The 26636-nt window shown below is 45.8% G+C and overlaps 1 protein-coding gene across 1 annotated transcript; it reads right to left on the minus strand.

The window, feature by feature from the left end:
* Window positions 1–3986: 3986 nt before the first annotated feature.
* Window positions 3987–25325, minus strand: DNASE1L3 (deoxyribonuclease 1 like 3). Its single transcript, XM_006928890.4, has 8 exons — window positions 25032–25325; window positions 17365–17453; window positions 13843–13950; window positions 13144–13256; window positions 10569–10681; window positions 7776–7933; window positions 4489–4585; window positions 3987–4186 (listed from the first exon to the last, which is right to left on the minus strand). Exons 1-8 carry the CDS (start codon window positions 25170–25172, stop codon window positions 4073–4075), a joined length of 933 nt encoding a protein of 310 aa, XP_006928952.2. The 5' UTR covers window positions 25173–25325; the 3' UTR covers window positions 3987–4072.
* Window positions 25326–26636: the final 1311 nt, after the last annotated feature.

Consider the following 26636-nt stretch of genomic DNA (forward strand, 5'->3'; position numbering starts at 1 on the left):
TTTTGATGTTTATTTATTTTTGAGAGAAAGAGAGAAAGCAAGCAGGGGAGGGTCAGGGAGAGAGGGAGACCCAGAATCTGAAGCAGACTCCAGGCTCTGAGCTGTCAGCACAGAGTCCAATGTGGGGCTTGAACCCATGAGCCATGAGATCATGACCCAAGCCAAAATCGGACTCTTAACTGACTAAACCACCCAGGTGCCCCAAGGATATTTTCTAACCTCCATGAAACTATTAAAATATCTCAGGGGTGCCTGGGTGGCTCAGTCGGTTGGGCGTCTGACTTCGGCTCAGGTTATGATCTCACAGCTCTTGAATTGGAGCCCCACGTCGGGCTCTGTGCTGACAGCTCTGGGCCTGGAGCCTGCTTTGGATTCTGTGTGTCTCTCTCTCTCTCTCTCTCTCTCTCTGCCCCTAACCCACTTGCGTTCTGTCTCTGTCTCTCTCAAAAATAAATAAACATTAAAAAAATTTTAATATCTCAAAATATGTCAAAAAAATAAAACGAAACTTCAGGATATTTGATGGGGGAAGTTTAAGAGTTTCCTAGAGAAGAGTGTATCAGCAGAAGGAGTTTTTGCAAATGATAAACATAGATTTTTCTCCTGCCATTGGTGAACTCATGAAATAGGAACATGGACTTGTACCAATCAGCTGGAATCTGGGCCAGCTGGAGAATAATTGCAAGCCCATGTTCCTACCTCATGAGCAGATAACTTGGGAAAAGTGTGTGTGTGCGTGTGTGTGTGTGTCTGCAGCATTCATCTTAGAGAAAGGAGATTTGCATGGAGATTTGAAGGCTATGAAAGCCTTAGGCCTATGGAGACAGGGACATTGTGTTTGCAGGGAAGAGGGACAAAGAGGGGAGGGGAGCTTTAGGCTGAGAAACATGTATAAAGGTCTGGGGCAGGAGGGTGGAGGGCAAATTCAAGCAACGCGGTGAGGTTTACCTTTCTTTAGCTGATTTTTTTTTTTACCTTTTTTTCAAATGTTTATTTCTATTGACAGAGTGTGCCAGTGTGAGCAGGGGAGGGGCAGAGAGAGAGGGAGAGAGAGAATCCCAAGCAGGTTCTGCACTGTCAGCACAGAGCCTGATGCAAGGCTCCATCTTACCAACCATGAGATCATGACCTGAGCAGAAATCAAGTCGGACTCTTAACTGATTGAGCCACCCACCCAGGTGCCCCTCTTTAGCTGAATTTTAGTTCTTGTATCCCTGGTGCCATCCCATTTTATATCCTTCAAACATTGTTTGAGAAACGTGAATGCACTAGGAAGCCCTGTCAATTTTTTAATCCCCGATTTGTACCAGCAAAAATCGCTCCCTAACTTTGTAAGTTAGGTGTTTCCATCTGGAAGTGTTTCTAAAAGAAAAATTACAACAATCCTACTACCCAATGTCTACTACTTTTGGTGCAAAAAATATTTTCTTTTAAGGATAATTATGTGAAGACTATTGCCTTCTTCTCCAAGATGGCACAGTAGTGCCCTCTGAGTTTAATTAATGGCACAAAAACTCTGTCTCCTTTTATTTTCCTGGTTTGACAACTGTCCTTATACTTGCCTTCTCCAGCCCAAGGGAAAGATATGAGCCAGGGCTGCTGAACTGGAGAAACTCCCTCCACCCTCTGGCCCCCAGCCCACAGAGACAGGATGAAGAGCATGAAAGAAATGCTGCTGTGTTTGAGGCAGGAAGGGGATGTTGATAAGAAAGAGAAAATAACAGGAATGGAAGAGGGGCATCTCAATTTCTCAAGACTCACTTGCTGAAATACTGTTTGTGATCAAAGATAAAGAAATGGAACCTTGGTCTGATTCCTCGTATAGCAAAAATTCAAAGTAATTAAATGAGAGACATATGTACCCAAAGACTTAAAGTGAGCCACCCTTTGACGGAGCAAGTCCTGCTAATAAAAATATAGCCTCCACTTGTCAAGGGCTTGCTAAGTGTGAGGCACGTATTCAGTGTTTTACATTCATTATCTTACTGAAACTTCACCTCTGAGGTTGATCACATCAGGGGACTGAAGGCAAGTGGCCTGCGCAGCATCCCAGAGCTCGTAGGTGGTACAGATTATGGCTCCAAAGTGAGCCTATCCCCTCCTCATGTTACCCTCTTCTCACTAAGCAGGGCCAGGAGGGTGAGTTTAAGATCTGGTTTCTCAATAACTAATGAAAGAAAAGTCTTATCCTCAGGTCTTCTGGGAGCCTCTCAAAAATGCAGGCTTTTGGGCCCCACCCCAGACCTTCTGAGACAGCCTCTGGGGGCCTGGAGCCTAGGCATCAGCATGGCGACAGGTCCCCTGGGATTCTGGGACACACCAGTTTCGAACCCTCTGGATAAAGCCAAAGCTGAGAGGTTGTGTACCACCAAGGTGTGCCTTCCTTCCCCTAAAAGGCACACGAGTTCCTTGCCCCAGTCAGGCCAGGTGACCCAAAGGGATGGGAGCATGTCTGTGGCCCTGTTAAGTTGTGACCAGTAAGAAGCCCCACTCTGCCTCCTCTTGCCGGGCAGAGTGGCCCCAGAGCCAGCAGGTGCCCGTGGCTCCAGTAAGCTGCTACAATGCAGAGACCGAAGGATGTCCTGTCACAAACGAGGTCACAGGGTGGGAAGGACCAGCCGGAGCAGTGGACAGGACAGTGGTTGGTCTGGTCCACCTTCCCCTGCCTCCCCCACCGAGCACAGGGCTCTTGTCCCAGCCATGCCGCTGGCCTCTGGAATGAAAGGATCATCATCTCCTCCAGAGTAAGCTCATTTGGGAATTGCCTGCTTGACCATTTGGGACCTTGGAAATTGGATGTCTTCCTGGGTCAGTGAGCCCTGCTCACAAGAGGAGGTGACAGGAACTTTATAACCTTACCACCTTCCCCCCCCCCCATTCCAACGAAATTTGGGGGAAAATGGTTTTCCCATGTAAGCAGAACACTTTTGATTTAATTCCGTCAGTCAGATGCAACCAAATTTCAAAACTCAGGCTTATGGTCTCTTTTTCTTATATCAAAAGTCACATCGTCTCTGATATATTAAGGAAAATCAGCGAGAAGTAGGACCATGCATAATATACTCTATGTTTCAAGGTTACATATGGTGCTTATTTATGCATAGAGTCTCTTGGAAGGATGCATAAACTGGTAAGAGGGGTTGCTTCTGAGACAGGAAACGAGTGGGTGAGGTCCCGGGGCAGCATTTCTGGTCTCTGCTTATTCTTTGGTACTGCTCGTATATTTAGCCTTGTTCAGGTACCACTTGAACAAAAGAAGCAATGTAAGGGAAAGCGAAGTGAAACAAACAAGAATGGTCACCATGGATACAGGCAAAATGGTGCTGGCAGGACTCCTCTGTAACTCTTTGGTTGCAGAATGATAACAAAACCCTGAGCCTCTGCCAGCCAACTGGCCTACTCAAAGCCCAGGAGGAGGGAGGCTTGGGGCCATGCAGGGAAGGGGCAGTCCTGCTGGGTACAGAGTGCAAGATGGGATGAAGGTGAGGCTGACGTGTTACGCCAGAAAATACAAACCCTTGTGGGCATCCAAAAACTCTGGGCTCTTTCCAGATGGTGGTGGGAGCCCCCGCAGGGTATTGAAGCAAGGCTGGGAATGCAAGTGGGCTGTGGTCAGAATGGAATTTCAAAGGATGGCACTGGTGGTTACTGGGCTTGCTGAGTTGGAGGACAATTTGGAGGCAGGGAGGCCAGGTGGGATGGCCTTCATTCTTCATCCCCGTGAGACACGATCACCATCCTGACCTCGAACGGGAGGGGACAGATTCCTCAAACAGATAATTGCCCAAATCCTAGGGTACAGTTGGGGCCTTGGCCTTTCTCAGGACGTGAAGCCTGTCCTTTTGGACTGCAAAATCCCCCAGTTTCCTTTTAGGTAAGTCAGGGGAGGAAGGAGCCCAAGAAGGGTAAGAGAAGACTGTCCTCCCAATTTGACTCAAGTCAGATTAAATTCAAGTTGAAAAATGAAAGCAGTTGGACCAGACTTGTTTCCTGAGTGCAGGCAGAAGTTCATACCTGTTAAAGCTGTTTTATTTAGAAGCAAGAAATGGTTAATAAAATGAAATTCTTGTATCTAGGAGCGACGGGTCTTTTTCTTCCTTGGAGAGATAGATTTTTTGTTGGTGGCGAAGACCCTTGAAGATTGTAGTTTAAATTCAACTGGAAAGTGGTCGCTGACATCCAAGGCCTATAAAGAGAAAAAGGAGATAAATTTGGGGATTAGGAGACTCTCATCTTAGTGCTGAACAAATTCAGGTTCAAAGTGGGAAGACAAAAGGCCTAAAGTCACCCAACAGAACACACACTGGTGAGCATCATCCCTGGACCAGCTCAATCAGAAATTGAGACAGGTCTTCAAGTCACAGAATCATGGGCTTTGAGACTCAAGGTCCAATGGCCCAGTGTTGTGTCTCCAGTGGTGGCCTCAAAGGGTGACACCAACTCATCTTCCCAGGACAGTGGCACAGAAAGACAAGATGGCAGCTGTACCTCCTCTTTGGTCAACCCATAAGCTTTCTGGAAGTCAAAGGTTCTGTTTGATCCGTGAACAACAAAGCTGATGATCTCTTGTCCTCGAAGCACGATCCTGGAGAAGGGGAGGGAAGACAGTCACATTAATCCACCTTGTTGATTTCTGAGACCAACCAAATTTCCTGTTTGACGTCTGGAATGGACTGAGCAGCCTGGCTCTTCCGAGTGATGTTCAAAGTGCAGACCTGGTGACCCTTAGGACAATGCCTCAGACTGGGAAATGGGACCAAGCCCTGCCGTGGCCCCATGGGCTCCAAAACAATGTTTCCCTGTGTGGACAGTTAGCCCTGATGGTGGAGGAGAAGATTATAAATGATACGTGGACACCACACCACGTACCGATGACTTGCATAGTGAGAATATTTCTCCCTTCACAGTTATTTTTCACTTTTCTTGATTTGACTATAGAGAAAGGTACTGGCTTATCTTTAATAACCCCCTAAGCTCCCATTTTGACCAAGACTGAGCAGCCTGGAGTCACCAAGCATTTTGCAAGCGAGAGAACTAAGGCAGAATTTAACATGGTTTGATTTTCACAGGGCTTATTTTTAGCTATTTTCAATTTACGACAGAGGATATTGTTTCTCACCTTAACATGAAATTTCCTTTAAAAGTTAATTTATTTCATTAGAAATGAATGGACTTAAAGACAAATACAGACAAAAACCATAGTATGGTTGCTTTGCGGTGATAACAAACACCGGGAACACGGTAGCTAAATGAGTCTGGGAAACATGGACTCTAATGTATCCCAGGTGGAGTGATGAGTTGGGGTCTGCATGGCTCCTGACTGAACAAGGACAAGGTGAGTCAAACTGCCAGTTCATGCCTCTCCACCAAGCTTTCCCTGATTCCAACCTGTGACTTGGTTTCCTGTGTTTGCTACCATACCACCGGGGTTAACTTTGAATTCAGTCCCCAAGTGAACTCTTCACCTTCGGCTGGAGATTTCTTAGAGCCATCCTTCAGACCCAGAGAGTAGAGAGCAACATCGTTAAGACCCCCGTTTCTGACTCCTACATATGTGTGCAGGCCATTGAAGTCTTTCCCGAGGTGTGGCACAGGCCAGCTCTTGACATCTTTTGTGTCCAGCAGCAGAGCACAGCTCATGGGAGGTGTTCAATAAACATCTGAACACGGAACGAAGACTGGAATTGAGACCATTTCATTTTACTCTCCTTGTTAGAAATTTATATGCCTTTTTAAAAAACCCCAAAAGATATATGCTTGTACGGAAAACATAGAAAATTCAGAGCGGCAAAATGAGAAATTAAAAAAAAAAAGCACATGTAACCCTGCCATTCTTTGGCATATATGTGTATAAAACTGAGGTTCTTTCAGTAAACATCTTTTTTTAACCTGTTCCCCCACCCCACCCAATCTTCCATGAACATCTTTCCCTGTGATTCACTGTTCTCTGCTTCATTATTTTCAATCACCTCCCTCTCGTTGGTCAGGGGTGCAGAAGGTTCTTGACCTGCCCACGGTCAATGCACAACTGCATGTGAGTAGGCAGGTGGGTGAACAGGCTGGTGGGTGAACAGGCTGGCGGGTGAGTGGCCTACTCCAACCAGCTTTGTTGGCAACTGGTCAAAGTGAGAGAGAGGAGGCAGGCACCTGCGAGCTCGGCCTCTTGTAACCCTCCTGCCTTGATTCCGCTTTCCCCAGTGCTAGGGCTGTTTCCACTCTTGAGAGCTGGAGCAGTGACTTCTGCAAAGGACACACCAGCCCTGAAAGCTCCGAGAGGAACAAAGGAGGTCATGGATGGAAATGAAAGCCAGACCTCAAAACTAGAGAAGTGAGAACAGCTGTCTTCTGGCAGAAGCCGTCTCCTGCTTCCTCGGAGGCAGGCTGAGCTCTGGGAACTGCGGTCACAGCGGATTTCCCAGCCTGCGGTCTCTGCTGTGGGAGGGGAGATCATGAACATGCACACAATTCAAGCGCCTCCCCCACCTCTCAGTTTAAGAAACAAAAGTGAGAGCTGATTGAAATTCCCCAGGGAGATGTTACAACTGTGAGAGAATGTTATTTACTTTTTTTTTTTTATTCAATCTCTACACCCAGTATGGGGCTTGAACTCACACCCCGGGATCAAGAGCCGCGTGCTCTACTCACTGAGCCAACTGGGAGCCCCGAGAATGCTATTATTTACAGGTATGTGTTTGCATTTAGGAATATGTAACAAAAGGTTTTTTTTAATTTCTTTTTTAACATTTTATTTATTTTTGAGAGACTGAGCACAAGCAGGGGAGGGGCAGAGAAAAGACAGAGACAGAATCTGAAGCAGGCTCCAGGCTCCGAGCTGTTAGTACAGAGCCTGATGCGGGGCTCGAACCCACAAACTGTGAGATCATGACCTGAACCCACGAACCTGTGAGATCATGACCTGAACCAAAGTCAGAGGGTTAACTGACTGAGCCACCCAGGCACCCCTGTAGCAAAAGTTTTAAAAAAGTAAGTACCCTGGGTGCCTGGGTGACTCAGTCGGTTAAGCCTCTGACTTTGACTCATGATCTCACAGCTCATAAGTTTGAGCCTCGCTCCAGGTGAGCCCTGCTTCTCTCTCTCTCTCTCTCCCTCTCCCTCTCCCTCTCTCACTTGTACCCTCTCTCTCAAAAAAAAAAAAAAAAAAAAGTAAATACCTTTTTACTTACTCGTCTCATTTTTAGTTTTACCCTGAGGAATTCATAAATATATGCACAAAGTACATGTATAGAATGTTCACTTCAGCAGTGCTTCTCCCAGGAAACTCTTGGTAATAACCTAAGCCCAATGACAGGGGATTTGAGTGAATGCATTGTGGTATGTCTTTGTGATGAAATAATTAACAGCCGGTGAATGTATGGAACGCTTACCATATGCCAGGCATTGTGTGAGAAGACATATACTACTTCATCTAATCCTCATTGTGGCTCCATGAATGAGGCATGACTACAATCTCCATTTTACAGATGAGGAAGCAAAGACACAGACATATGCTCAGATACATGAAATGGTAGAGGCAGGATTTGAATCCAGACCTGTCTGACATCAAAGCCTGCACTAGCCACAGTTAAGTTGCAATGCTCAGGGCTCCCGGACACGGCCATGCATTTGCACACTGCACAAGTACCCAATGGCCGGGCCTGAAGTCTAATTGACTCAGCGCTGCAAGCCAGGTTCTTCCTCCGCCCAGAGCAAGGCACCTTTCCTGATGCATACCAAGCACTGGATGGGCTGGCTGGAGTCAGGCAGGTGCCTCCTACCTGTCATATGCACAGTTGGTGCTCTCCTTGACTGTGGTGTCCTCTTGGTCCCCTATCAGCCAAACAAACCCGGGGTCAGTCCTCAAGCGGATGTTCTTCCAGGCCTTCTTGGGCACATAGCTACAGCCGGCGTTGAAGTCACCCATGAAAATGAAATTCTGAAAGATATTATTTGGAACCGTCACCTTGTATGTATTATTGCCAATGCTTTTGCTCAGAACTGCTAGCAATGGCCCCACCTCCCATACTCATCAAACAACGGGGTCTGTTATGGCTAAATTGTGCCCTCCCCCCACCCCTACAAATTCGTATGTTGAAGTCCTAACACACGATACCTTAGAATGTGACTGTATCTGGAGAAAGGCCTTCAAAGAGGTGACTAAGGTAAAATGAGGTTATAGGGCTGGCCCCTAATCCAATATGGCCGGTGTCCTCATAAAAAGAGATTGGGACACAGAGAGACATGGACGGAAGACCGTGGACAGAAGCCTCAGGAGAAACCAACCCTGTTGACACCTTGACCTTAGACATCCAGCTTCTAGGGCTGTGAGGGTATACATTTCTGTTGTTTAAGTCACCCAGTCTTTGGCTGCACTTGGCAAAGTAATATAAGGTCTTTTTCTTTCTTTTTTTTTTTTTTTTAGAGTTTAAAACTGAGTCACAGTTTTGATGAGTATTTGTCAGGGGAGAACATACAAGGGAAGGTGTTCTCACTGGGAAGGAGGATGTTTGCTGTGGCCCTTCCCTCCTGTTCTTAGTCACTGTGTCCCTCTAATTCAGCTTGCGGAGTTAGGTGGGGATCAAAGAATCCAGCTCATTTATCTCCCTCAAATCTCTCTGGCTCAAACTACTGTAGAGAATAAACATATGGATGTATCAACGCCTTTTGTTTCCGAGAAGGACAGATGAATTTGGGTGGCTAATTTGACACCTTTGGCACCCTGCTTTTCTGTCCTATTGTTTGGAAGTTGGGAACTCACTCCTGTGGAAATTCTGTCTACTGAGGAAGTAGGAAGAGCCTGAAAGGAAGGAGGTGACAGAGTGAGTTGTCCACCCCTGCCCCGAGGCCACCAGCAGCACCTCCTGTCTTAGAAGTGTTTTTCCCTTCAGAGCTCTTGGAACAGAATTTTAATATTCCTCAATCCAGAGGAAGCGTCAGATTTCCTTGCTGGTGCTGTTGTTTGGGGCTGTTGCTGACTTTAGAGTTTTCTTCAAAACATTTTATTTTCACCTCAGAGACCATGGTTTTCCCTGAGATTGATGGGCGCGGCCGAGGTCAGAATGTCATCCTTAACCCGAGTGACCACCAGCTCCTATTGTTATAGGCATGATTTGCTGACCATGTACCGCCTGTCAGGCCAAGCATTAAATGTTTCATAAAGTTTAAATTAAATCTCACAATAAACACTAGAAGGTAGAAGGGAAACAGGATAGAGGAATAAAGTGACCAGTTCTAGGCCACTCAACTTATGGGCTCAAGTGGTAAAGTCAAGAATTAAATCCTGATCTGTCTCACTGAAGGGCCCTCAGCACAAGATGGCCTTCTTGTTCACTCTTGTGCCACCGATGTCTCCCTAGTGCCTGACATGTAATGGATGCTCAGTAAATTCTTGTTGTGTGAATGAATGAATTCAGAATTTTAGGAATGAATGAGTCTTTCTCTTGTCTTGCTTTTTACAAATAAGCAATGAATTACACACCTGGTGCTCTCCATGTCCTAGCTCTGTGTCCACACTTTCCTTGACTCATTTTGCAGTTTGAACAGTGGAACTGAGGAGGGGGGAAGGGGAGGTCACTGGAGTCACATCCCAAAAGGAGGAAAGAGGAATGAGGAAGAGCCCTCTGGAACACTTCCATATTTGCCAAGAGCTTTCACAGGCCCTCACAGCCACAGCGGGTGACATCCCCGTTTTCCAGATGAGGCCGAGACGGATGGTGGATGTATTCCCTTTCTGTGAGAATAGCACCCTTGATTATTTGGGAAACTACTTTCCTCCTTCACCCCAGTCTGTGAGACTGGGCTGAAACTCACACTGATTTAACAAATCAGAGCTTCTTAACCAGAGCTGATCGCAGTGGTTGGTTCAGGGATGGATGAATGACCCAGTCAGGGCCAATGGGACCCAATCCTGAGAAACTTATTGTGTTGTGACACAGAAAATCTGTCTCAGACCACTGGGTCTGGAAGCTGCTGGTGGCCATCTTCCCTTCCCAAGGGTGGAGCCCACCCAGAGGAAAGGAAGGCAAAGAGATGGAAAGAAACAGACAAGCCAAGCCCTGATTACCTTGTCTGAACCCTGGATCCAGCTATGCCCGAACTACTTCTGGACATTTTAGTCACATAAATCAATAAATTGCTCTTCCTTTCATGAACCAATTTGAGAGTCATCACCTGCAGTGAAGGACTCTTGATCCCTCTGTGTCTCACTGTTCTCATTGCAGAGTGAGAATGAGAAAGGTAGTTACTTCATGGGGTTATTGGGAGGATTAAATCGACCTGTGCATGTTCAGCCTCAGTGTGGCCTGGCAATAGCTATTCACCCAGTGATTTGGGGCAGCCATTATTAGGGGAGCAGTGTACGAATTGCTGAGACCCACGTGGACAGTACCCAGGCAAATTTAGCAAGAAGGGTATTTAAGGCAGAGGTAAGGCCTAAAATGAAGCTCTAAAATAGTGGGGGTCTGCACAGGTCCTGCCCCACCCCCCACCCTCCTGGGGAGTCCCTCATCCCTCCCCAGAACCACATTCTGCCTCTGCTAGACAGGAATTCAACAGACACAGAGGTTCATCACCTCCGCCTTCCAGCGATGTTTCATATCCGTGTAGACATCAGCCAGCTCATCAATCTCTTTAACGGAGGTCTCAGGGGTGGTGTGCAGGGGGACAATCACGAAGTCCTTGACAACTGAGGAACAGGAAAGAGGCGGAGGTCACACACTTCCCTGAACAGAGGAAGGTTCCATGAACACTGCTGAAGGGAAACAGACTGTCCCCCTAGAAGGCCCAGCCTGCATTGTCTGGGTCCCCTCATCTCTAGAGGGTCCAGCCGGTGGCTGAGATGTGACTGTTCTTAGGACGATTAGGCCGGCATTTTCAGTACATGAAAGCCTCTTTTCTCCCACTCACCTGCAGAGCTAAGAGAAAGCCAGTAGACAGTACTGCTTGCTGGTATTGTGGGTGTTTTTATTTTCTCATTTTTTGAAAAATTATATTCTCTACTTTTTAAAAACTAATAAGTCAAGGCTGTTTGGCTTTTGTACTAAAGAAAAAAGTTTTTTCTAATTAAAAAAAAAAAGGAGGCTTGTTAGTTTATGCTTCTTTTGTAATCAGGAAAAAAAAACCCCAAACATTATTTAAAAAAGTGGTCTTTTGTGAAATATCTGAAAACCTCCCCCCACCGGGAGGGACAGAGGGAGCCTTGGAACTGAGCCTCGCCCACCTGGCAATGGAGCTGTTGTGCTCTGAATGCCTCTTCCCCCGGCTTTCCCTTGTCCTGTGCCTGGGTCCCCAGGCCTACTCGGGACCTAGGGGCTGTTGGGAATCACTGCTCAGGTCACACAATGGAAAGTCAGGACTCAGAGCCTGCAGCCTGTCTCCAGGACCCTGCACTTACCCACCAGCCTTATTTCTCACTCTTCTCAGGCCTCCGCTCCACCCCCCATCCTCTCTCTGGTCTCCCTACACATCCCAACTCCTTTCCACCTCTGAGCTTACTGGCACCTCCCCTCAGAATGGCCCTTTCCCCAGTCTTCTGTGACTGGCTTCTTCAGGTCACAACCCAATGTCACCTAAATTGGGTTGGTCCCTCACCCCACTATGGAATGCACCCTGCTTTTATTTCCTTCATGCCCTGAGATTACTTGTGCTTCTGAGTTTGGCCCACTGGAACCTGAATTCTGTCTTGCTCACCCTCTTGGCTCCAGCACCTAGCACAGCACCTGGCACATGGGAGATGCTCAAAACTGTCTGTTGATTGAATACATGAATGAATGAATGAGTAAATGAATAAAAGGGAAAAAAGATAGATGAATGGCTAACTCTATCTTTAATCTCAAATACAGGGGACATAATGTTTCCTTGTACAAGATAGAAAATTCCAAACAGGAGGGCGCCTGGGTGGCTCAGTCGGTTAAGTGTCCAACTCTTGGTCTCAGCTCAGGCCATGATCTCATGGTTTGTGAGCAATGTTTAGCTGTGTGTAGCTGAAGACTCTCTCGGAGAAGAAATAATCACTTGGGGCAGGGGGCAGGGTGCTCTCCAAACACTGCTCTGGTCAGCTAAGTGTGAATTGTGTGCACGATGAAGCTATTACACATGCTCTCTGACGTGCATTTCTGTCCTAAATAGCCCCCAGATCCTTCTCTTCTTCTACTGGAAATTCCTCCACCTTTCTTCCATGTTGGTTTTCCTGAAGTACTAATTAGCCAGGGTGGGAATAGTTAACTTTGTCGTTCAGGGTGTTTATATTTGTGTAGTATAAATTTGGGGGTACATGCTCACATACATTTATTTATTTGGTCATTATCTGTCTTGCCTACTACAACATAACTTCACTAGGGCAGGGGCTTTGTCTGCCTTGGTCAGTGCCTGGAACAGACCATAGCACGTAGTAGGTACTGAAAAGATATTGGATTCTATATAGCTTCAATCTGCAAATCAAATTAATTCTTGACTTTCCATTTCAAGATGCACTGTGGTTACGAGTATGTGCTCCCAAGATAGTGGCTTGGGTTACAGCCCTGTTCATTCATGTCAAGAGCTGCTGGGTGACCTTGGACAAGTGACTCCACCTATTTGATCCTTGGCTTCTTCAAATGTAAAAGTGGAGACAATCCTAGGTCTTAACCTGCAGGGTGTTGCAAAGTTGCAGGAACCTGGCACTAATCAGGGATCAATACTTGTTAGTGGCTTATATAAGTGTAGTTGTTGTCAAATTTAAGGGAGCAATCATTTGGATTTCCCCTCTATACCCAGCCCTTGGAGGACTTTGCATGTCATTACTAGAGGCAGAGGGAGACTTTAGTTTGGGGTTCCTTTCTGCTGGCCACCACTGCGATTTTTCAGAATGAAGCTATACTTGACTGCAACTGAAGAATTGCAGTAAATAATTTCCATCAGCCTAACTGCTCCAACAAGAGTGGAGTTACCACTGACTTCAGGTGCATTCTAAGGGAGGAGGTCTTGGCATTCTGAGAAGCCAGGCTGCATCCCTAACACTCAAGTATCAGACGTTCTCAATGGCCATCTCAAGTCTGATGCCTCCCTAACAATGCTGCGTAAACCCTGGGACCCCAGCTCACATCCGGGGCTATTGTCCATTCATGGGATCACAGGGAGGTTATTCACTACTGGTGCCTTGGGTCTCACCGGTGTAGGGTGACTGGAACCAGACCACAAAGGGTTCCCTGGAAAATACATCTGTGTCTCCAGCCTGATAGTCATGGTAGAGGTAGCGTTTCTTCACAGACAGTAGCTTTTCCCTAGGGGAGAAAAAATAGGAAGCACTTTCAGCTGAGTCAGTTGACGTCTTCATTCAAGAAGCAGAGACATGGCTTCATTAGCCCCCCAGGCAGGCTCTTGCCCTGCAAGGGATCTTTCACCCGAGAACAAGGCTCCATCTACTCTTCTCCATGGCCACCCTTTGAAAGCTGGAGATCTGAGCAGTACCACTTATCTGGGGCACCCACAAGTTAATGTTCAGACTTAGAACAAATTACTGTAGGAAGAAGACAAAACTCTGAAGTTTCAGAGACAGCCATGCTGGGCAACTCAGGTTTCCATCCCTGGGCCAGGACTTGATGAGGGAGTATAAAGAACTCCTGACCCTCCTGACCAGGCAGTCACTGACTCAACCAACAAATTAGGTGTTAGGAAGCTGCTTGTACTCTTTAGTTTGAAGAGGTAACGCTTTGCTTCAGAGTCAATTTGACAGCAATTATTTTGATCAATATTGAGAACTGGTTAGAGGTCAACATTTGGTTTTGAAGAAAAGATAAGCATTTTGATTCAATTCACAGTCATCATTTATAAGTGAGCCACATTCCAGGAAGCATAGGCTATACTCACTTGTAGAGAAAGGCATACTGCTCTTTATATGTATTTCTTCCAAGGCGAGAGCTAATCACATAGTTGTACATTGTGCCTTTTCTTGAATTTCTTGAATTTCTTGAATTTCTAAAATGTAGAGATTTTACATTATGCATCTTAAAAAATAAACATCCCCCTATTGCATGTTCCCCTATCTTCACTCTGTATCCATATCACCAATGGCATCATGGAGAAGGGTTACCGTTCATCATAACCTTGGGGTCTAATAAGAAGGGCCACCATTGACTAGGAATGTGACATCTTCCAGGATCTTGACAGCCATTAACTCTTACCCTTAGAATATGGGTACTGTTGTTACCCACCTTGTATAGTTTGCAGGTGCAGAGCTGGGATTTGAACTCAGATCCTACATACTCCAAATCCACACCCTTTGCCCTGCACCTGTGGGACATTATTGAGACCATAGAAGCTTCAGGCCAGAATCTGCTCCATATCTCACTCTGGCTCATGGCTGGGGCTGACCTCATACTTCCTGGTGGAGGAAACCTTATCAGGTCACCCTGTCCATGAACTACTGCTGAACATTTATCATATGCAGAATTCCTAGTAACGTTTTCATTGGACATTCACTCCTGCTCTGAAAACCCTCAAGCATTTTCTCACAAGTCCTAGAACTATGATTTCAGACCAGCTATTGTTTATGTTCTGGGGGCTGGCGATACAGACGTGAAGTCCCATTACCTCTATCCCTCATTTACACCAGGGAAACTTGACTTTCCATGTGTTTGCCAAACCTGCCGATAACTCACCCTGAGCAGCGCCTGGCACGGTCTAACCCATTTGCCCGCAGAAAGATCTAGGGCATGTCTAAGCTATAGCATATTCTCAGGTTTAGTAGCAGAAGGAGCATTTAGGGCCCAACCTAGGCCCTACAGAAATTCCTAGGACTTTAGGTACATATTCTTTTTTTTTTTTTTAAGTTTATCTATCTTAAGAGAGAGAGAAAGAGAGAGAGAATCTTAAGCAGGCTCCTCAGTGTCAGTGCAGAGCCCAACTCGGGGCTTGATCCCACGAACCATGAGATCATGACCTGAACCGAAATCAAGAGTCAGACGTTTCACCAACTGAACCATCAAGGTGCCACTAGATACATATTCTAAGGCAGGTCTGGCTACTGGGGCCTGAGGAATGTGAACGTTGGATTCCACTGGGCTTCCAGTTTGGGAAAGTTGGCCTTGTTCTGAATCCAGCCTGCCAAATTTGGGGTTTGCAAAATGCTTGACGTGACTCAGCTGTGAGGTGACTAAGGCTCCTGTTGGCTTACGAGGGATAAGGGGACAAACAGGCCTGCTTCTGCCTGGAGTCAGTGGCATGGTCTAGGGGGCCTGGGACAACTGAGGCCAGTTGGGGTGGGAAGACTCAATCCAGGCTGGCTGTGGGGAGGGGCATAGAGCCCCTGTCCCCTCGTACTTCTGAAAACTGACCAGAGTCCCTCTAAGGAAAGCTCAGGAGGTTCAGAATAGAGCACCAGCTTTGGAGTCAGAAATGACCCAGGTTCAAAGGTAAGCTCCATAATTTACTGGCTGGGTGAACTTGGGCAAGCCCCTTCTCTCTGTTCCTCAGTTCCCTCAGCTATAAGGGAAACAGTAATAGTACCCACCCCACAAAGCTGTTGTGGGAGTGAATGAAATAGCACACGTAAATTGATTAACTGGATGCCTGGCAGGTAGTTAGGGCACCGATGGCAGCTGTTACATGCGGCCCTCGGGACCATCATTTGCCATCATAATTTGCTTCCTTTTACTAGTAATAGACACCACCAGCCCTGACTGGTCACTGCTACAGACCAGGCACAGCCCAACCACTTATATGCAGGATTTAATCAGCACCACATTCCGGGAAGATGGGTTCCATTACCAGTCCCGTTTTATACACAGGGAAAATGAGGTGCAAAGAGGGTGAGTAACTTGCCCAAAGTCATAGCAGAGTCAAAATCCAAATACAAGTGGTCTGAGTTGAGTGTAGGCGCCTGACCCTTGCACTAAACTCCCTTGTCCATCATCAAAGATCAGATCTGGAAAGAGAAGAGCTGCTGAGGCTGAATGGAGAAGCTCAGCCCAACTCCATATTTCCAGATGAGAAAATGAGCCCCGGAGAAGGGGGAACCAGCCCAGGGGACCCTCTGTGTGAAGGAGAGTGTCCAAGATTTCCTCCCAGGCTGAATGAGGCTGGATTGACCATTCATTTACTTAAAAAATAATAATAATAACAGGGGCACCTGGGTGGCTCAGTTGGTTAAGTGTCCAACTTCGGTTCAAGTCATGATCTCACAGTTCGTAGGTTCGAGCCCCATGTCAGGTTCTGTGCTAACAGCTCAGAGCTTGGAGCCTGCTTCGGATTCTGTGTCTCCCTCTCTCTCTGCCCGTGCCCTGCTTGCACTCTGTCTCTGTCTCTCAAAAAGTGAATAAACATTAAAAACATATTTAAAAAAATAAAAATTTTAAGTTTATTTATTTATTTTGGGAGACAGAGAGAGTGCACAGGAGGGGCAGAGAGAGAGGGAGAGAGTCAGAGACTCCCAAGCAGGCTTTGCACTGTGACAGCCCAATGCGGGGCTGACACTCACAAACCGGGAGATCATGGTCTAAGCCGAAATCAAGAGTCAGTTGCCCAACCAATCGAGCCACCCCGGTGCCCCTTGAATATGCCTTTTTTAACTCACATTGGGATGATTTTCAGGTAGGTGGGTTTGCTGATTATTCTTTGAGAAAGAATATAAATCACAAATATAATCCAACGTAATTTAAAAATATTTGAGGACATTATCTTTTGGGTTTTTTTTTTTTGAAGTTGTAAAATCAGACTTTTTGTAAGCTATTCAAATCATATAGAAATATATAAAATAAAAAGTAAATATTCTGCATTTCTTCACTGACTGCCTCCACAATGGCCCTCCAATCACACCCACTTCCCTGGCCCAGAAGTAACCACTATTAATGGTTTGGGCACATTCTTCCAGTCTTTCCTCTAGGCTCATGCAAACTCAAACACATGCTTATTCATGTATACTGTAATGTGATTACTAAAATGGGCTACTCTACCTACGGTTCTGGACCTGCTGTTTTGAATATACTGCAGCCATCTTTCTATGCTGGAATATTTAGCTCTAAGCTATTCTGTAGTGATCATGATTTTTAATGGCTACATCATATTCCAGCCTGCGGACATACCATAACTTCATATTTGCACTCAACCTTTTTTTTATAACGGTAGTTCTAAGCTCAGCCCCTTGTCTCTTTTGTTTCTCTCTGTCCTGGCTCCTCATCTGTTCCCTCTATTTTACTTTATTATATTAAAACTAGCTGGTTGAAAGTTCTCAGGACTTTGGCTAATGGAGTTGGAAGTGTGGGCAGTGTTGGTCATGTGACTTGGTAGTCAGGGTGAGTGCTGGCTTTCACCCTTGGTTCAATTCCTGAGGCTTTTCAGGTGTCCTTGAAGTTGACCTTGAGTCTGCAGAGGATCCAGGAGCCCCGTCTTTACCCATTTAGTCTGTCCATCAGCATGGGACAGATAATGTTGTTGCTGTCCTTGATTTCCATCAGGAGTATGATATCACAGCGTTTGATGACCTGTGAAGACAGAATTCCCAGGTGTTTCAGGCCATTTACTGCAAGTAATAAAATCTTTTATTGGGCACTTACTATGTTTTAGGTATAGGATTGGTGCTTTGTTAAAGTAATGAATTTCATCACTGAAATAAGTGAAGAACTTTGTGAGGCAGGTCGTATTTTGATGTCTATTTTATTTGATTAAAAATTTTATTTTTAGGGGTGCCTGGGTGGCTCAGTCGGTTAAGCATCCAACTTTGGCTCAGGTTGTGATCTCACGGTTCGTGAGTTCAAGCCCTGCGTTGGGCTCTGTGCTGACAGCTCGGAGCCTGGAGCCTGCTTCTGATTCTGTGTCTCCCTCTCTCTCTGCCCCTCCCCTGTTCATGTTCTGTCTCTCTCTGTCTCAAAAATAAAATAAAACATTAAAAATAATTTATTTTTAAGTAATCTCTACACTCAACGTGGGGATCGAACTCACCACTGACTGAGCCACCCGGGAGCCACCCCCCCCCCCCCCCCGCACCTTTTAATGTTTATTTCTTTTTAGTTATGTCTGTTTTAAAGATAAGGAGCCTGGGGCTCCAGGAAAACCGAGTAAACTATCCAAAGTCACTCAGCTAGAAAATGGCCAAGGCAGAATGCAAATCTAGGCAATCTGAATCCAGAGCCTATGATCACGTGTCCTATATCTTGTTTTTTTTTGCTTGAATAATCACCATAATAATAATAATAATAATAAATATTTCTTAAGCTGTTAGTACGTGAGAGGTGCCAGAATGGATATGGGTCTCCCCAGTTCACCTGGCAACAAAATCATAATAATAAAAACTACAAGGGCTAACATTTATTGTGAGCCTACCATAAGCCTCACCAACACTGTGAGAGAACTATGATTATTGGCTCACTAACCTCAGGAGAAAACCAGGCTCAGAGTGTTTGAGTGGAAAGTTTGAAGTCACACAGCCAGTATAGATGGTAGAGTCAGGATTTGAATTCGGGTTCTTGTGACTACAAAGCCTACCATGCTGTTAAAACATCAGGGAGAGCTGGGTCCTGCCACCGAGCCAGCTTGCTGATTTAGTCACTGGTCTCTGTCAGACCTTTCTGGAAGGCACTTTAAAGTATGTATCAAAAGTCTTGGAGTGGGGCGCCTGGGTGGCTCGGTCGGTTAAGCGGCCGACTTCGGCTCAGGTCATGATCTCACGGTCCGTGAGTTTGAGCCCCGCGTCAGGCTCTGTGCTGACAGCTCAGAGCCTGGAGCCTGTTTCAGATTCTGTGTCTCCCTCTCTCTGCCCCTCCCCTGTTCATGCTCTGTCTCTCTCTGTCTCAAAAATAAATAAAACGCTAAAAAAAATTTAAAAAAAAAAAGTCTTGGAGTATGTACTTACTCTTTGGCCTAGTTTTCCCCCTTTGAGGAAGGTCTTGTATTATAAAGAAATATCTACTACTTCTCTGCACCTCAGTTTCTTCATCTATAAATTGGAATGATGACAGTTATTCCCTCACAAAGTTGCTGGAGGATTAAATGGGTCCTTAGAACAGTGCTAGGCATTTGGAGCCACACACGAAATTATTATTGCTATTATTATTACTTGTACAGATCAAAGAGGAAGAGGCATTGCAATAGCACAACAAAAACTTGGAAACAACCTAAGTATCCCCAAATAGAAAAGCATTAAATGAAAGATGTTGTAAACATGGCATAGGACATTATGTGGCATTAAAAGTCATGTTTTGAAAGAATATTAACAACATGTGAAATACTTCCAATATAAAAGCAGAATACAAAACTAGTGATATAGGGCAGTCTCCATGCTGCAAAACAGATGCAGTTTTTAATTTTTTTTTTAACATTTATTTATTTTTGAGAGACAGAGAGAGACACAGTGTGAACGGGAGAGGGGCAGAGAGAGAGGGAGACACAGAATCCGAAGCCGGCTCGCAGCTGACAGCTGTGAACACATGTTCAAGACCACGAACCATGAGATCATGACCTGAGCTAAAGTTGGACGCTTAACCAACTGAGCCACCCAGGCACCCCCAGATGCAGTTTTATGTATTTATTTTTGCATAGAAAAATGCCCATAAAATACCCTAAATGCCAATAGCTCTTATCTTCAAGTGATAGGGTAACAGCTGATATTTATTTTCTTCTTTGTATGCTTCTATATGTTCAAAGTAGTCCATAATTACCATTTTTAACTGAATAAAATTAAGTTAGAAATTAAAATTTTTTAACTTAAAAAATGATACCTTTCTAATTTTAAAAAATTAAAGTGTTATTTAAAAAAGGAAACTGCGGGGGCCTGGGTGGCTCAGTCAGTTAAGCGTCCGACTTGAGCTCAGGTCACGATCTCGCAGTCCCTGAGTTCGAGCCCAGCGTCGGGCTCTGGGCTGATGGCTCAGAGCCTGGAGCCTGCTTCCGATTCTGTGTCTCCCTCTTTCTCTTCCCCTCCCCCGTTCATGCTCTGTCTCTCTCTGTCTCAAAAATAAATAAACTTAAAAAAATATATTATTTAAAAAAAGGAAACTGCTTGAGGATAAAGTAATTATGAGAGAGGAGATGATGGCCAATATTTATTAAGATATGACAGATGAGGGGCACCTGGGTGGCTCAGTCAGTTAAGTGTCTGACTCTTGATTTCGGCTCAGGTCATGATCTCACAGCTCATGGGACTGAGCCCTGCTTCAAGCTTCACACCGAGCTACTCCACACCAAGCATGGAGCCTGCTTGGGATTCTCTTTCTCTGCCCCGCCCCCCCAGGGCCCCCTCGGCAATGCTCTCTATCCCTCTCTCTCTGCCCCGCCCCTGCACCTGCACTCTCTCTTTCTCCAAAAAAAAAAAAAAAAAAAAAAAAAGTGACAGGTGAGAGTCTATTTAACATAAGTTAAATAAATTGTCTTACATAAAGTGCCTCATGTGGTGCCTGGCTTTATAAGTGTTAGCTCTTGTCATCAACTCATTAAATTTTTATAATAGTCCTTGGATGTTGGCCGTCTTGTTATCCCCATAGTATAATTGAGGACTCTGCCTCAGTGCAGTTAAGTAATGCGAACACTCTGTGAATGTGAATAATGGGATCATCCACTGCAGAGCCCTGCTTGACCACTATGCTCAACAACGGAGGAGATCCCCACATCCCCTGATTGCTCCTCCTCGGAGACCAAGGTCCCTTTTGAATGTAACCCATTGCCAAGGGACAAAAATGGGCCAGAGTTCAGACTCCCTTTCCTGAGCAGAAGGGTTGAGCTTTTATTTTTTCGTTTTGTTTTGTTTTGTTTCTGAGAGAGAGAGAGAGAGAGAGAGAGAGCACAAGTGTGTGCTTGAGTGGGGGTGAGGGAAAGAGAGGGGGGGAGAGAGAGAGAATCCCAAGCAGGCTCCACGCCTAGCTTGGAGCCCGATCCCATAACTCTGGGGTCATGACCTGAGCCGAAATCAAGAGTTGGATACTCAAACAACTGAGCCACCCAGGCGCCCCTGAAGGGTTGAGCTTTTAGATTCCCTGTTTACAACCCTTTTGCCTCAATAACAAATGCTCTGGAGCCCCACATCTCCTTGATCTTGGCTCAGGTTATGATCTTGAGGTTTGTGAGATTGAGCCCTGCATCAGACTTTACTGACAGCAGAGAGCCTGCTTGGGATTCTCTCCCTCTCTTTACTCCTCTCTCTCAAGATAAATAAACTTAAAACAATAATTTTGTTATAATTTTCTAATTATAAAAATAATGTTGCTTATTGTAGAAAATTTGGAAAATGTAGAAGACTATAAAAAATCACCTGATGACCTGTAAAGCCACCACTCAGACACTTCTCATGTGATTTCTATACTTATACATATTTACAAAATGGCATCAGAATAACTAGCCCGTTAGTTGAAAATATAGGCATCGAATCAAATGGCCTTGGATTCATGTCTTGACTCTATCGCTCACCAGCTGTGTGATCTTGAGCAAGTCACGAATGTTCCTTGAACCGCCAGAATCCTTATCTGTAAACTGGGACAGTACCCTCCTTATGGGGTTGCCATAGAGATTAAAGGACGTGATGGAAATAATACATTCAGTCTAGTCCCTGGCACAGAAAAGATGCTCAGCAAACAGTGGCAATATTTATTACATGGTTTGGGTCTTTTTTTTTTTTTTTTTAAATCTCACATGACATTGTGAGCATTTTCCTCAGTTTTCAAATCCACCACTGATGCGTGTTTTCTCTGCACCAATTTCAGGCCAGGAAAAATAGATCCCCCTTCCCCCCGCCCCGGGCTCCATCTCCTCAGAATGAGGCTCCAAAGATGAGGGCCCCCAGAAGGCCCTCCCAAACCTGAAACTCAAGATTTTCTTGAGGCTGCTGTTCACAGAGGGAGGGAGTAGGGATTGAGCATGGCCAGTAGTGAGGGGCTCCCAGCAAGTGGTGTGGTTAGTGGGGCTGGGGGGAAGGGAAGGGACACTCTGGAGAACTCTATGAACACTCTGGGGCCAGAGAAGCCTATTAAACCTTTTGTTGTGCCTCTGAACAGGGAGCAACCAGCATGGTGGGGAAAGAGCCCAGAGAGGGTCAGTTAGGCCTGGGTCCGAGCCCTTGTTCTTTTGCTCACTTGCTCCATGATGCCCAGGACAATGTACTCCTCCTCTCTGAATTCCAGTTGTCTCGTCTACAAAATGCAACCAGCAGGGTTGTGAGGCTGAACTTGGATACTGTATGTTAAGGACCCAGCATACAGTAAGCAATCCTGAAATCCGAATTATCATGTGCTGTGGGAGACAATGCCTCCCATGTCCACCATCTTATCCCCAGTGCGTGCCTCAGAGCAGCTGGCACGTGGTCTACCTTCAGTGAGTGTTTGTTGGCTGAACAGACTTCGCTCTTTAAGGACACAAACTGAAGAAGCAGACAGAAGCAGGCAGGGTTTGGCATCTGGAAAACTGCCCATGGTGCCAGCCAGCAAACCCAAGATGATGACAGCAGGCCTCCCTCACTCTCCAACCTCCCTGATGAAGGTCATAATGACAACAGCGTGATGAAACTGGGCTCGTCTCTGAAGTGATAAATCCAGTATGGAAGAGAGGAAAACACACCTCCACGAATATGGTTGGGTCCTATGTTTGGACTTGATCCTTCCCCTTAACAGCTATGGAATCCTGGGTAAGTCACTTCTTTCTGAGTCTCTGTTTTCTGGATTACAAAGTGCGGGCAATGCCATCTATGTCATAATAAGAATATAACATTCCTGGGAATACCTAGGTGGTTCAGTCAGTTAAGAATCTGACTTCAGCTCAGGTCATGAGCTCATGGTTCATGGGTTCAAGCCCCACGTTGGGCTCTGTGCTGACAGCTCAGAGCCTGGAGCCTGCTTCAGATTCTGTGTCTCCCTCTGTCTCTGCCCCTCCCCTGATTGTGCTGTCTCTCTCTCAAAAATAAATGAATAAACATAAACATTAAAAAAAAAGGATATAAAATTCCTGGCCTATAGTAGGTACTTAGACATTAGGCCCTGTAAATATTACTTTCCTGAATGCCTGGGTTTGGGTTTTATTGTTTGTGCTCTCAATGGCTCTGGAGGTATTTGGGGATGGCCTCTGATTACAGGATGGTCTTGCAACAATGGGGAAAGTAAGGAGTCCTTGACAAAGACTTTTCACATGATTGGTGTTTGGTGTGATGGGCTGTCCATCCGTCAGCCCTGTAGGACACAGCCGCTCAGGGGAGGTGCTGAGTATAAGCCCCCAATAATGGAATCACCAAGGAACAAAAGATAGTCTTTTGTTCTCTTAAGACTCTGATGACATTGCCTGGATAGAATAAGTGAGGAAGGTAATGGGAACACAGTCGGTACCCGGGTTCCACGAGCCCTTGTGTGAGGAAGCAGGGAAAATAGTTTCCTCGTATGTCAAAGTTTCCTGTTGAGCCAGGGAGTCTCGGCTCCCACAGGCTTGGCATGGCTCTTCTGGCTGAACAACAATCTCTGGAGGGCGTTGGATGCTGTCGAAAGGGCAGGGCCAACCAGGGAGAGGACCATGTAAGTAAGAGCAGAGCATGCCAGTCCTTGCTCTAATCCACTTTGTGTATTAATGCCAACAGTGGCAGCTCTGTGTGAGATCACCTGCCCACTCATGGGCTCTACCTTGATTTCTCTAGGCCAACTGGTGCTACAGGTTGTGTAAGGCCCACTTTCAGAAAGGCCCAGGGGCTCAGCGAGGAGAAGGGAATTCCCAGGCTTGCTCATACAGCTGCCTGGTGGGATCTGACCCCAGAGCTCCTGGTGTTCCCACCATACCCTGGTGCCTCCAGGGGTTTCTAAGGTGATAATGCCCAGACAGAGCCCTGGGAAAGGTTTCAGCTCCCAGCATCATCAAAAATAAATTAACCTGTAGGGTAAAGAGAGTCAAGCAACTCTAAAGAAATGTGAGCAGCATCTCCAGACATTGGTCATAATACCCACGGGAAGTCATATATATATATATATATGTGTGTGTGTGTGTATGTATGTATATATATGTATATATGCATATATATGTATATATATGTGTGTGTGTATACATATATATGTACACACACATATATATATACATATATATGTAAGTTTTTTAATGGTTTATTTATTTATTTTTGGAAGAGAGAGAGAACACAAGCAGGGGAGGGGCAGAGAGAGAGGGAGACACAGAATCCGAAGCAGGCTCCAGGCTCAGTGCAGAGCCTGACAGAGGGCTTGAACCCACAAACCATGAGATCATGACCTGAGCCAAAGTCAGACACTTAACTGACTGAGCCACCCAGGCGCCCTGTGCAAGGGAAGTCTTATCTAAGTGGAGAGAAAGATAAGAATTGATAGTTGGGAAAAGGTTGATGGGGTGGGCAGTGAAGAAGGAAGAAGAGAGGGGTGTAGAGAGAAAGAAAGAAAGAAAGAAAGAAAGAAAGAAAGAAAGGTGGGAGGGAGAAGGAAGGAAAGAAAGAAATAAAGAAAGGAAGGAGAGTAAGAAAGAAAGAAAGAGAAAGAAAGAAAGAAAAAGAGAAAGAAAGAAAAGAAAAAAGAAAAATGAAAAGCAACAAAACAGAATGAGAAAAAAAAGAAAGAAAGAAAAGAAGAGAGAAAAGAGCTAGCAAAAAAATCTGTGCTGCATTGATGGGTAAAAAGACCAGGCTGGGCTGGCCTCCCAGCTCCCCTCCACCTACCCACCCACCACCTATAGGAGGTCACTTCACCTTTTGTTGTTCATCTCTTCGTGGGGATAAAAATCCTCCTTTTTAAGGGTGATGAAAGGAAATCACGTATTTGCAGTGCCTGACAGGGGCGTTCAGTAACCGGGAGCCAGATGCTGTTTTAGGGGCTTCACACGTGCCAACTCAAGCATTCCCCAAAACCGTCCTACAGGGAGGTACTGGCATTACCCTCACGTTCAGATGATGACATGAAGCCCAGAGAGGTGATGTGGTTACTGGAATTACTGCTGCCATTATTGTGACAAAATGCCAAGGCGGCTGCTACCTTCACCCCAGCGACTAACTTGAGTGGAACATCTCCTGAGTCTCTTAAAGTCTGAACGCATCAGAGAGGGCACGAGGGGGGTCCGGCGCTCTTTCCGACAGGAAAAGGTCTCACCTTCACGATGACATCCATGGCATTCTTGTTTTCCTTCTTGGCTTCCCCAAAGGACCTCACATTAAAGGAGCAGAGCCTCAGGGCCAGGGCACTGCCGGTGGAAAGGAGGAGAAGCAGGAGGAAGGTGGGTGGCTGAGGCATCCTGATGTTCCTCTGGCTTCAGAGAGAGGGCAGCGGTGTCTGGTGTGCGAGCTCTAGGCCACTGCTTCAGGCTCAGCTGACTTATAAAGCCTGCAGATAACAGGAATTACTGGATTCCTTGTTGCTACTTTCACTTCTCTGAGGAACTGAAGATCATGGGTTTCATTCCCCAAGGAAATGGAGAAAAGGGGCTAGTCTTTGAGGAGCCCCTGTTTTTGTCACTCTGGTGAGGAAATCGGCCTGCGTAATTTGGGCACCATCCTCCGCAAAGTCACTCATATCCCAACCGGGAGCCAGCTGTGACATCTGGTCATCCGTCCTGTGGTGGCATGCCATCTGCCTTCTTTCCCTGAGAATTGGTAATTCGGAAGCCATCTACCCCGGAGGGCAGCTGGGGTGCAGGAGCCTTCTGTGAGGGGGCAGTAAAGCAGGGGTCGGAGGGAAATCCTGCCAGGCTTTCTGTCCTCACTGGGATTTGGCAGCCGGCTGTCCCTGGACACACCCAGGCTCCAACTCTCTAATCGCCCCAATGGGCGTTGTTAAGGTCAAGTCTAGTTTGAGTTACATAATTTTTTAAGGCAGTTTTACTGTATACAGTTTAATACACCAAATGCTAGCAGTGTGTTCCCAAGAACAGCAATTACTAGCCTGCTAGAACGGGTCAGGAAAATGTGCTTGGACTTTAAGGATGAAGAGCCAGTTAAAGCCCCTAGAAAGATTCACGATTCAACCAGATATTGCTTTAATGTTTGTAAGAGCTGTATGACCCAGGAAAGGAAGGCTTTGTAAGAGCTGTAGGATTTTGACCTAAGTAAAATGAGTTTTGGAGATGTGGGCATGGAGACAGAAGATCTGAAATGCAAAATCCAATCAAGTTGTAAGCCCCGGTGAGATTTGCAGACTTGGGCAAGGAAAATTCTTCCGTGAAGAAGGTGGGTAATGAGAATTGGAAGCCAGCATTGGGATCTCTGGACAACTCCCGCTTTGAAGTGATGGGCGGGTGGCTGTAGCCACAGAGAAAGGTGCGGATATATAACTAACATACATCCAGTCAGCATCCTGGCCAAAATCTCTGACCAACCATGCCCAGGCAGGCTAAGGAGATAACCCCAAAGAGCACATGGAGAGAAATAATGGTTTCCTGAGCTCCTGGTGAGACAAAGCTCTCTAGAGCCTATAACAGGCCTCCTTGAATCTCTGGGGGAAAGGGTGGTGATTGCCTGGCAAATAGGCATGTTCCAAAGAGAAGAAGATTTAGAATTAAGTGTGGTACATGCTTTTTGTGCCCTTTAAGAAGGAATCTGAGAGGCGCCTGGGTGGCTCAGTCGGTTAAGAAAGAATCTGTACATGCGTACATTTTATGAATGTGTAACATGTGAGAGATTTTGGCCCGTTTAACTGACAATTTTTTAATTCCAACGTAAAATGTGCAATTAGGGGGATGGATTCAGATTCGTGACTTTA

This window comes from Felis catus, chromosome A2 (genome assembly GCF_018350175.1).
Source record: "Felis catus isolate Fca126 chromosome A2, F.catus_Fca126_mat1.0, whole genome shotgun sequence".
In the NCBI taxonomy this organism is placed as follows: domain Eukaryota; kingdom Metazoa; phylum Chordata; class Mammalia; order Carnivora; family Felidae; genus Felis; species Felis catus.

Bases quoted from the DNA above. Each gene is read 5' to 3' on its own strand.
- DNASE1L3 (XM_006928890.4), bottom strand. From the start codon at position 25,172: ATGCCTCAGCCACCCACCTTCCTCCTGCTTCTCCTCCTTTCCACCGGC. The intron at 17,454-25,031 runs GTGAGACCTTTT...CTGTCTTCACAG, and splicing joins CCATGGATGTCATCGTGAAG to GTCATCAAACGCTGTGATAT. The intron at 4,187-4,488 runs GTACAGCTGCCA...TTCTCTTTATAG, and splicing joins ATGGGTTGACCAAAGAGGAG to GCCTTGGATGTCAGCGACCA.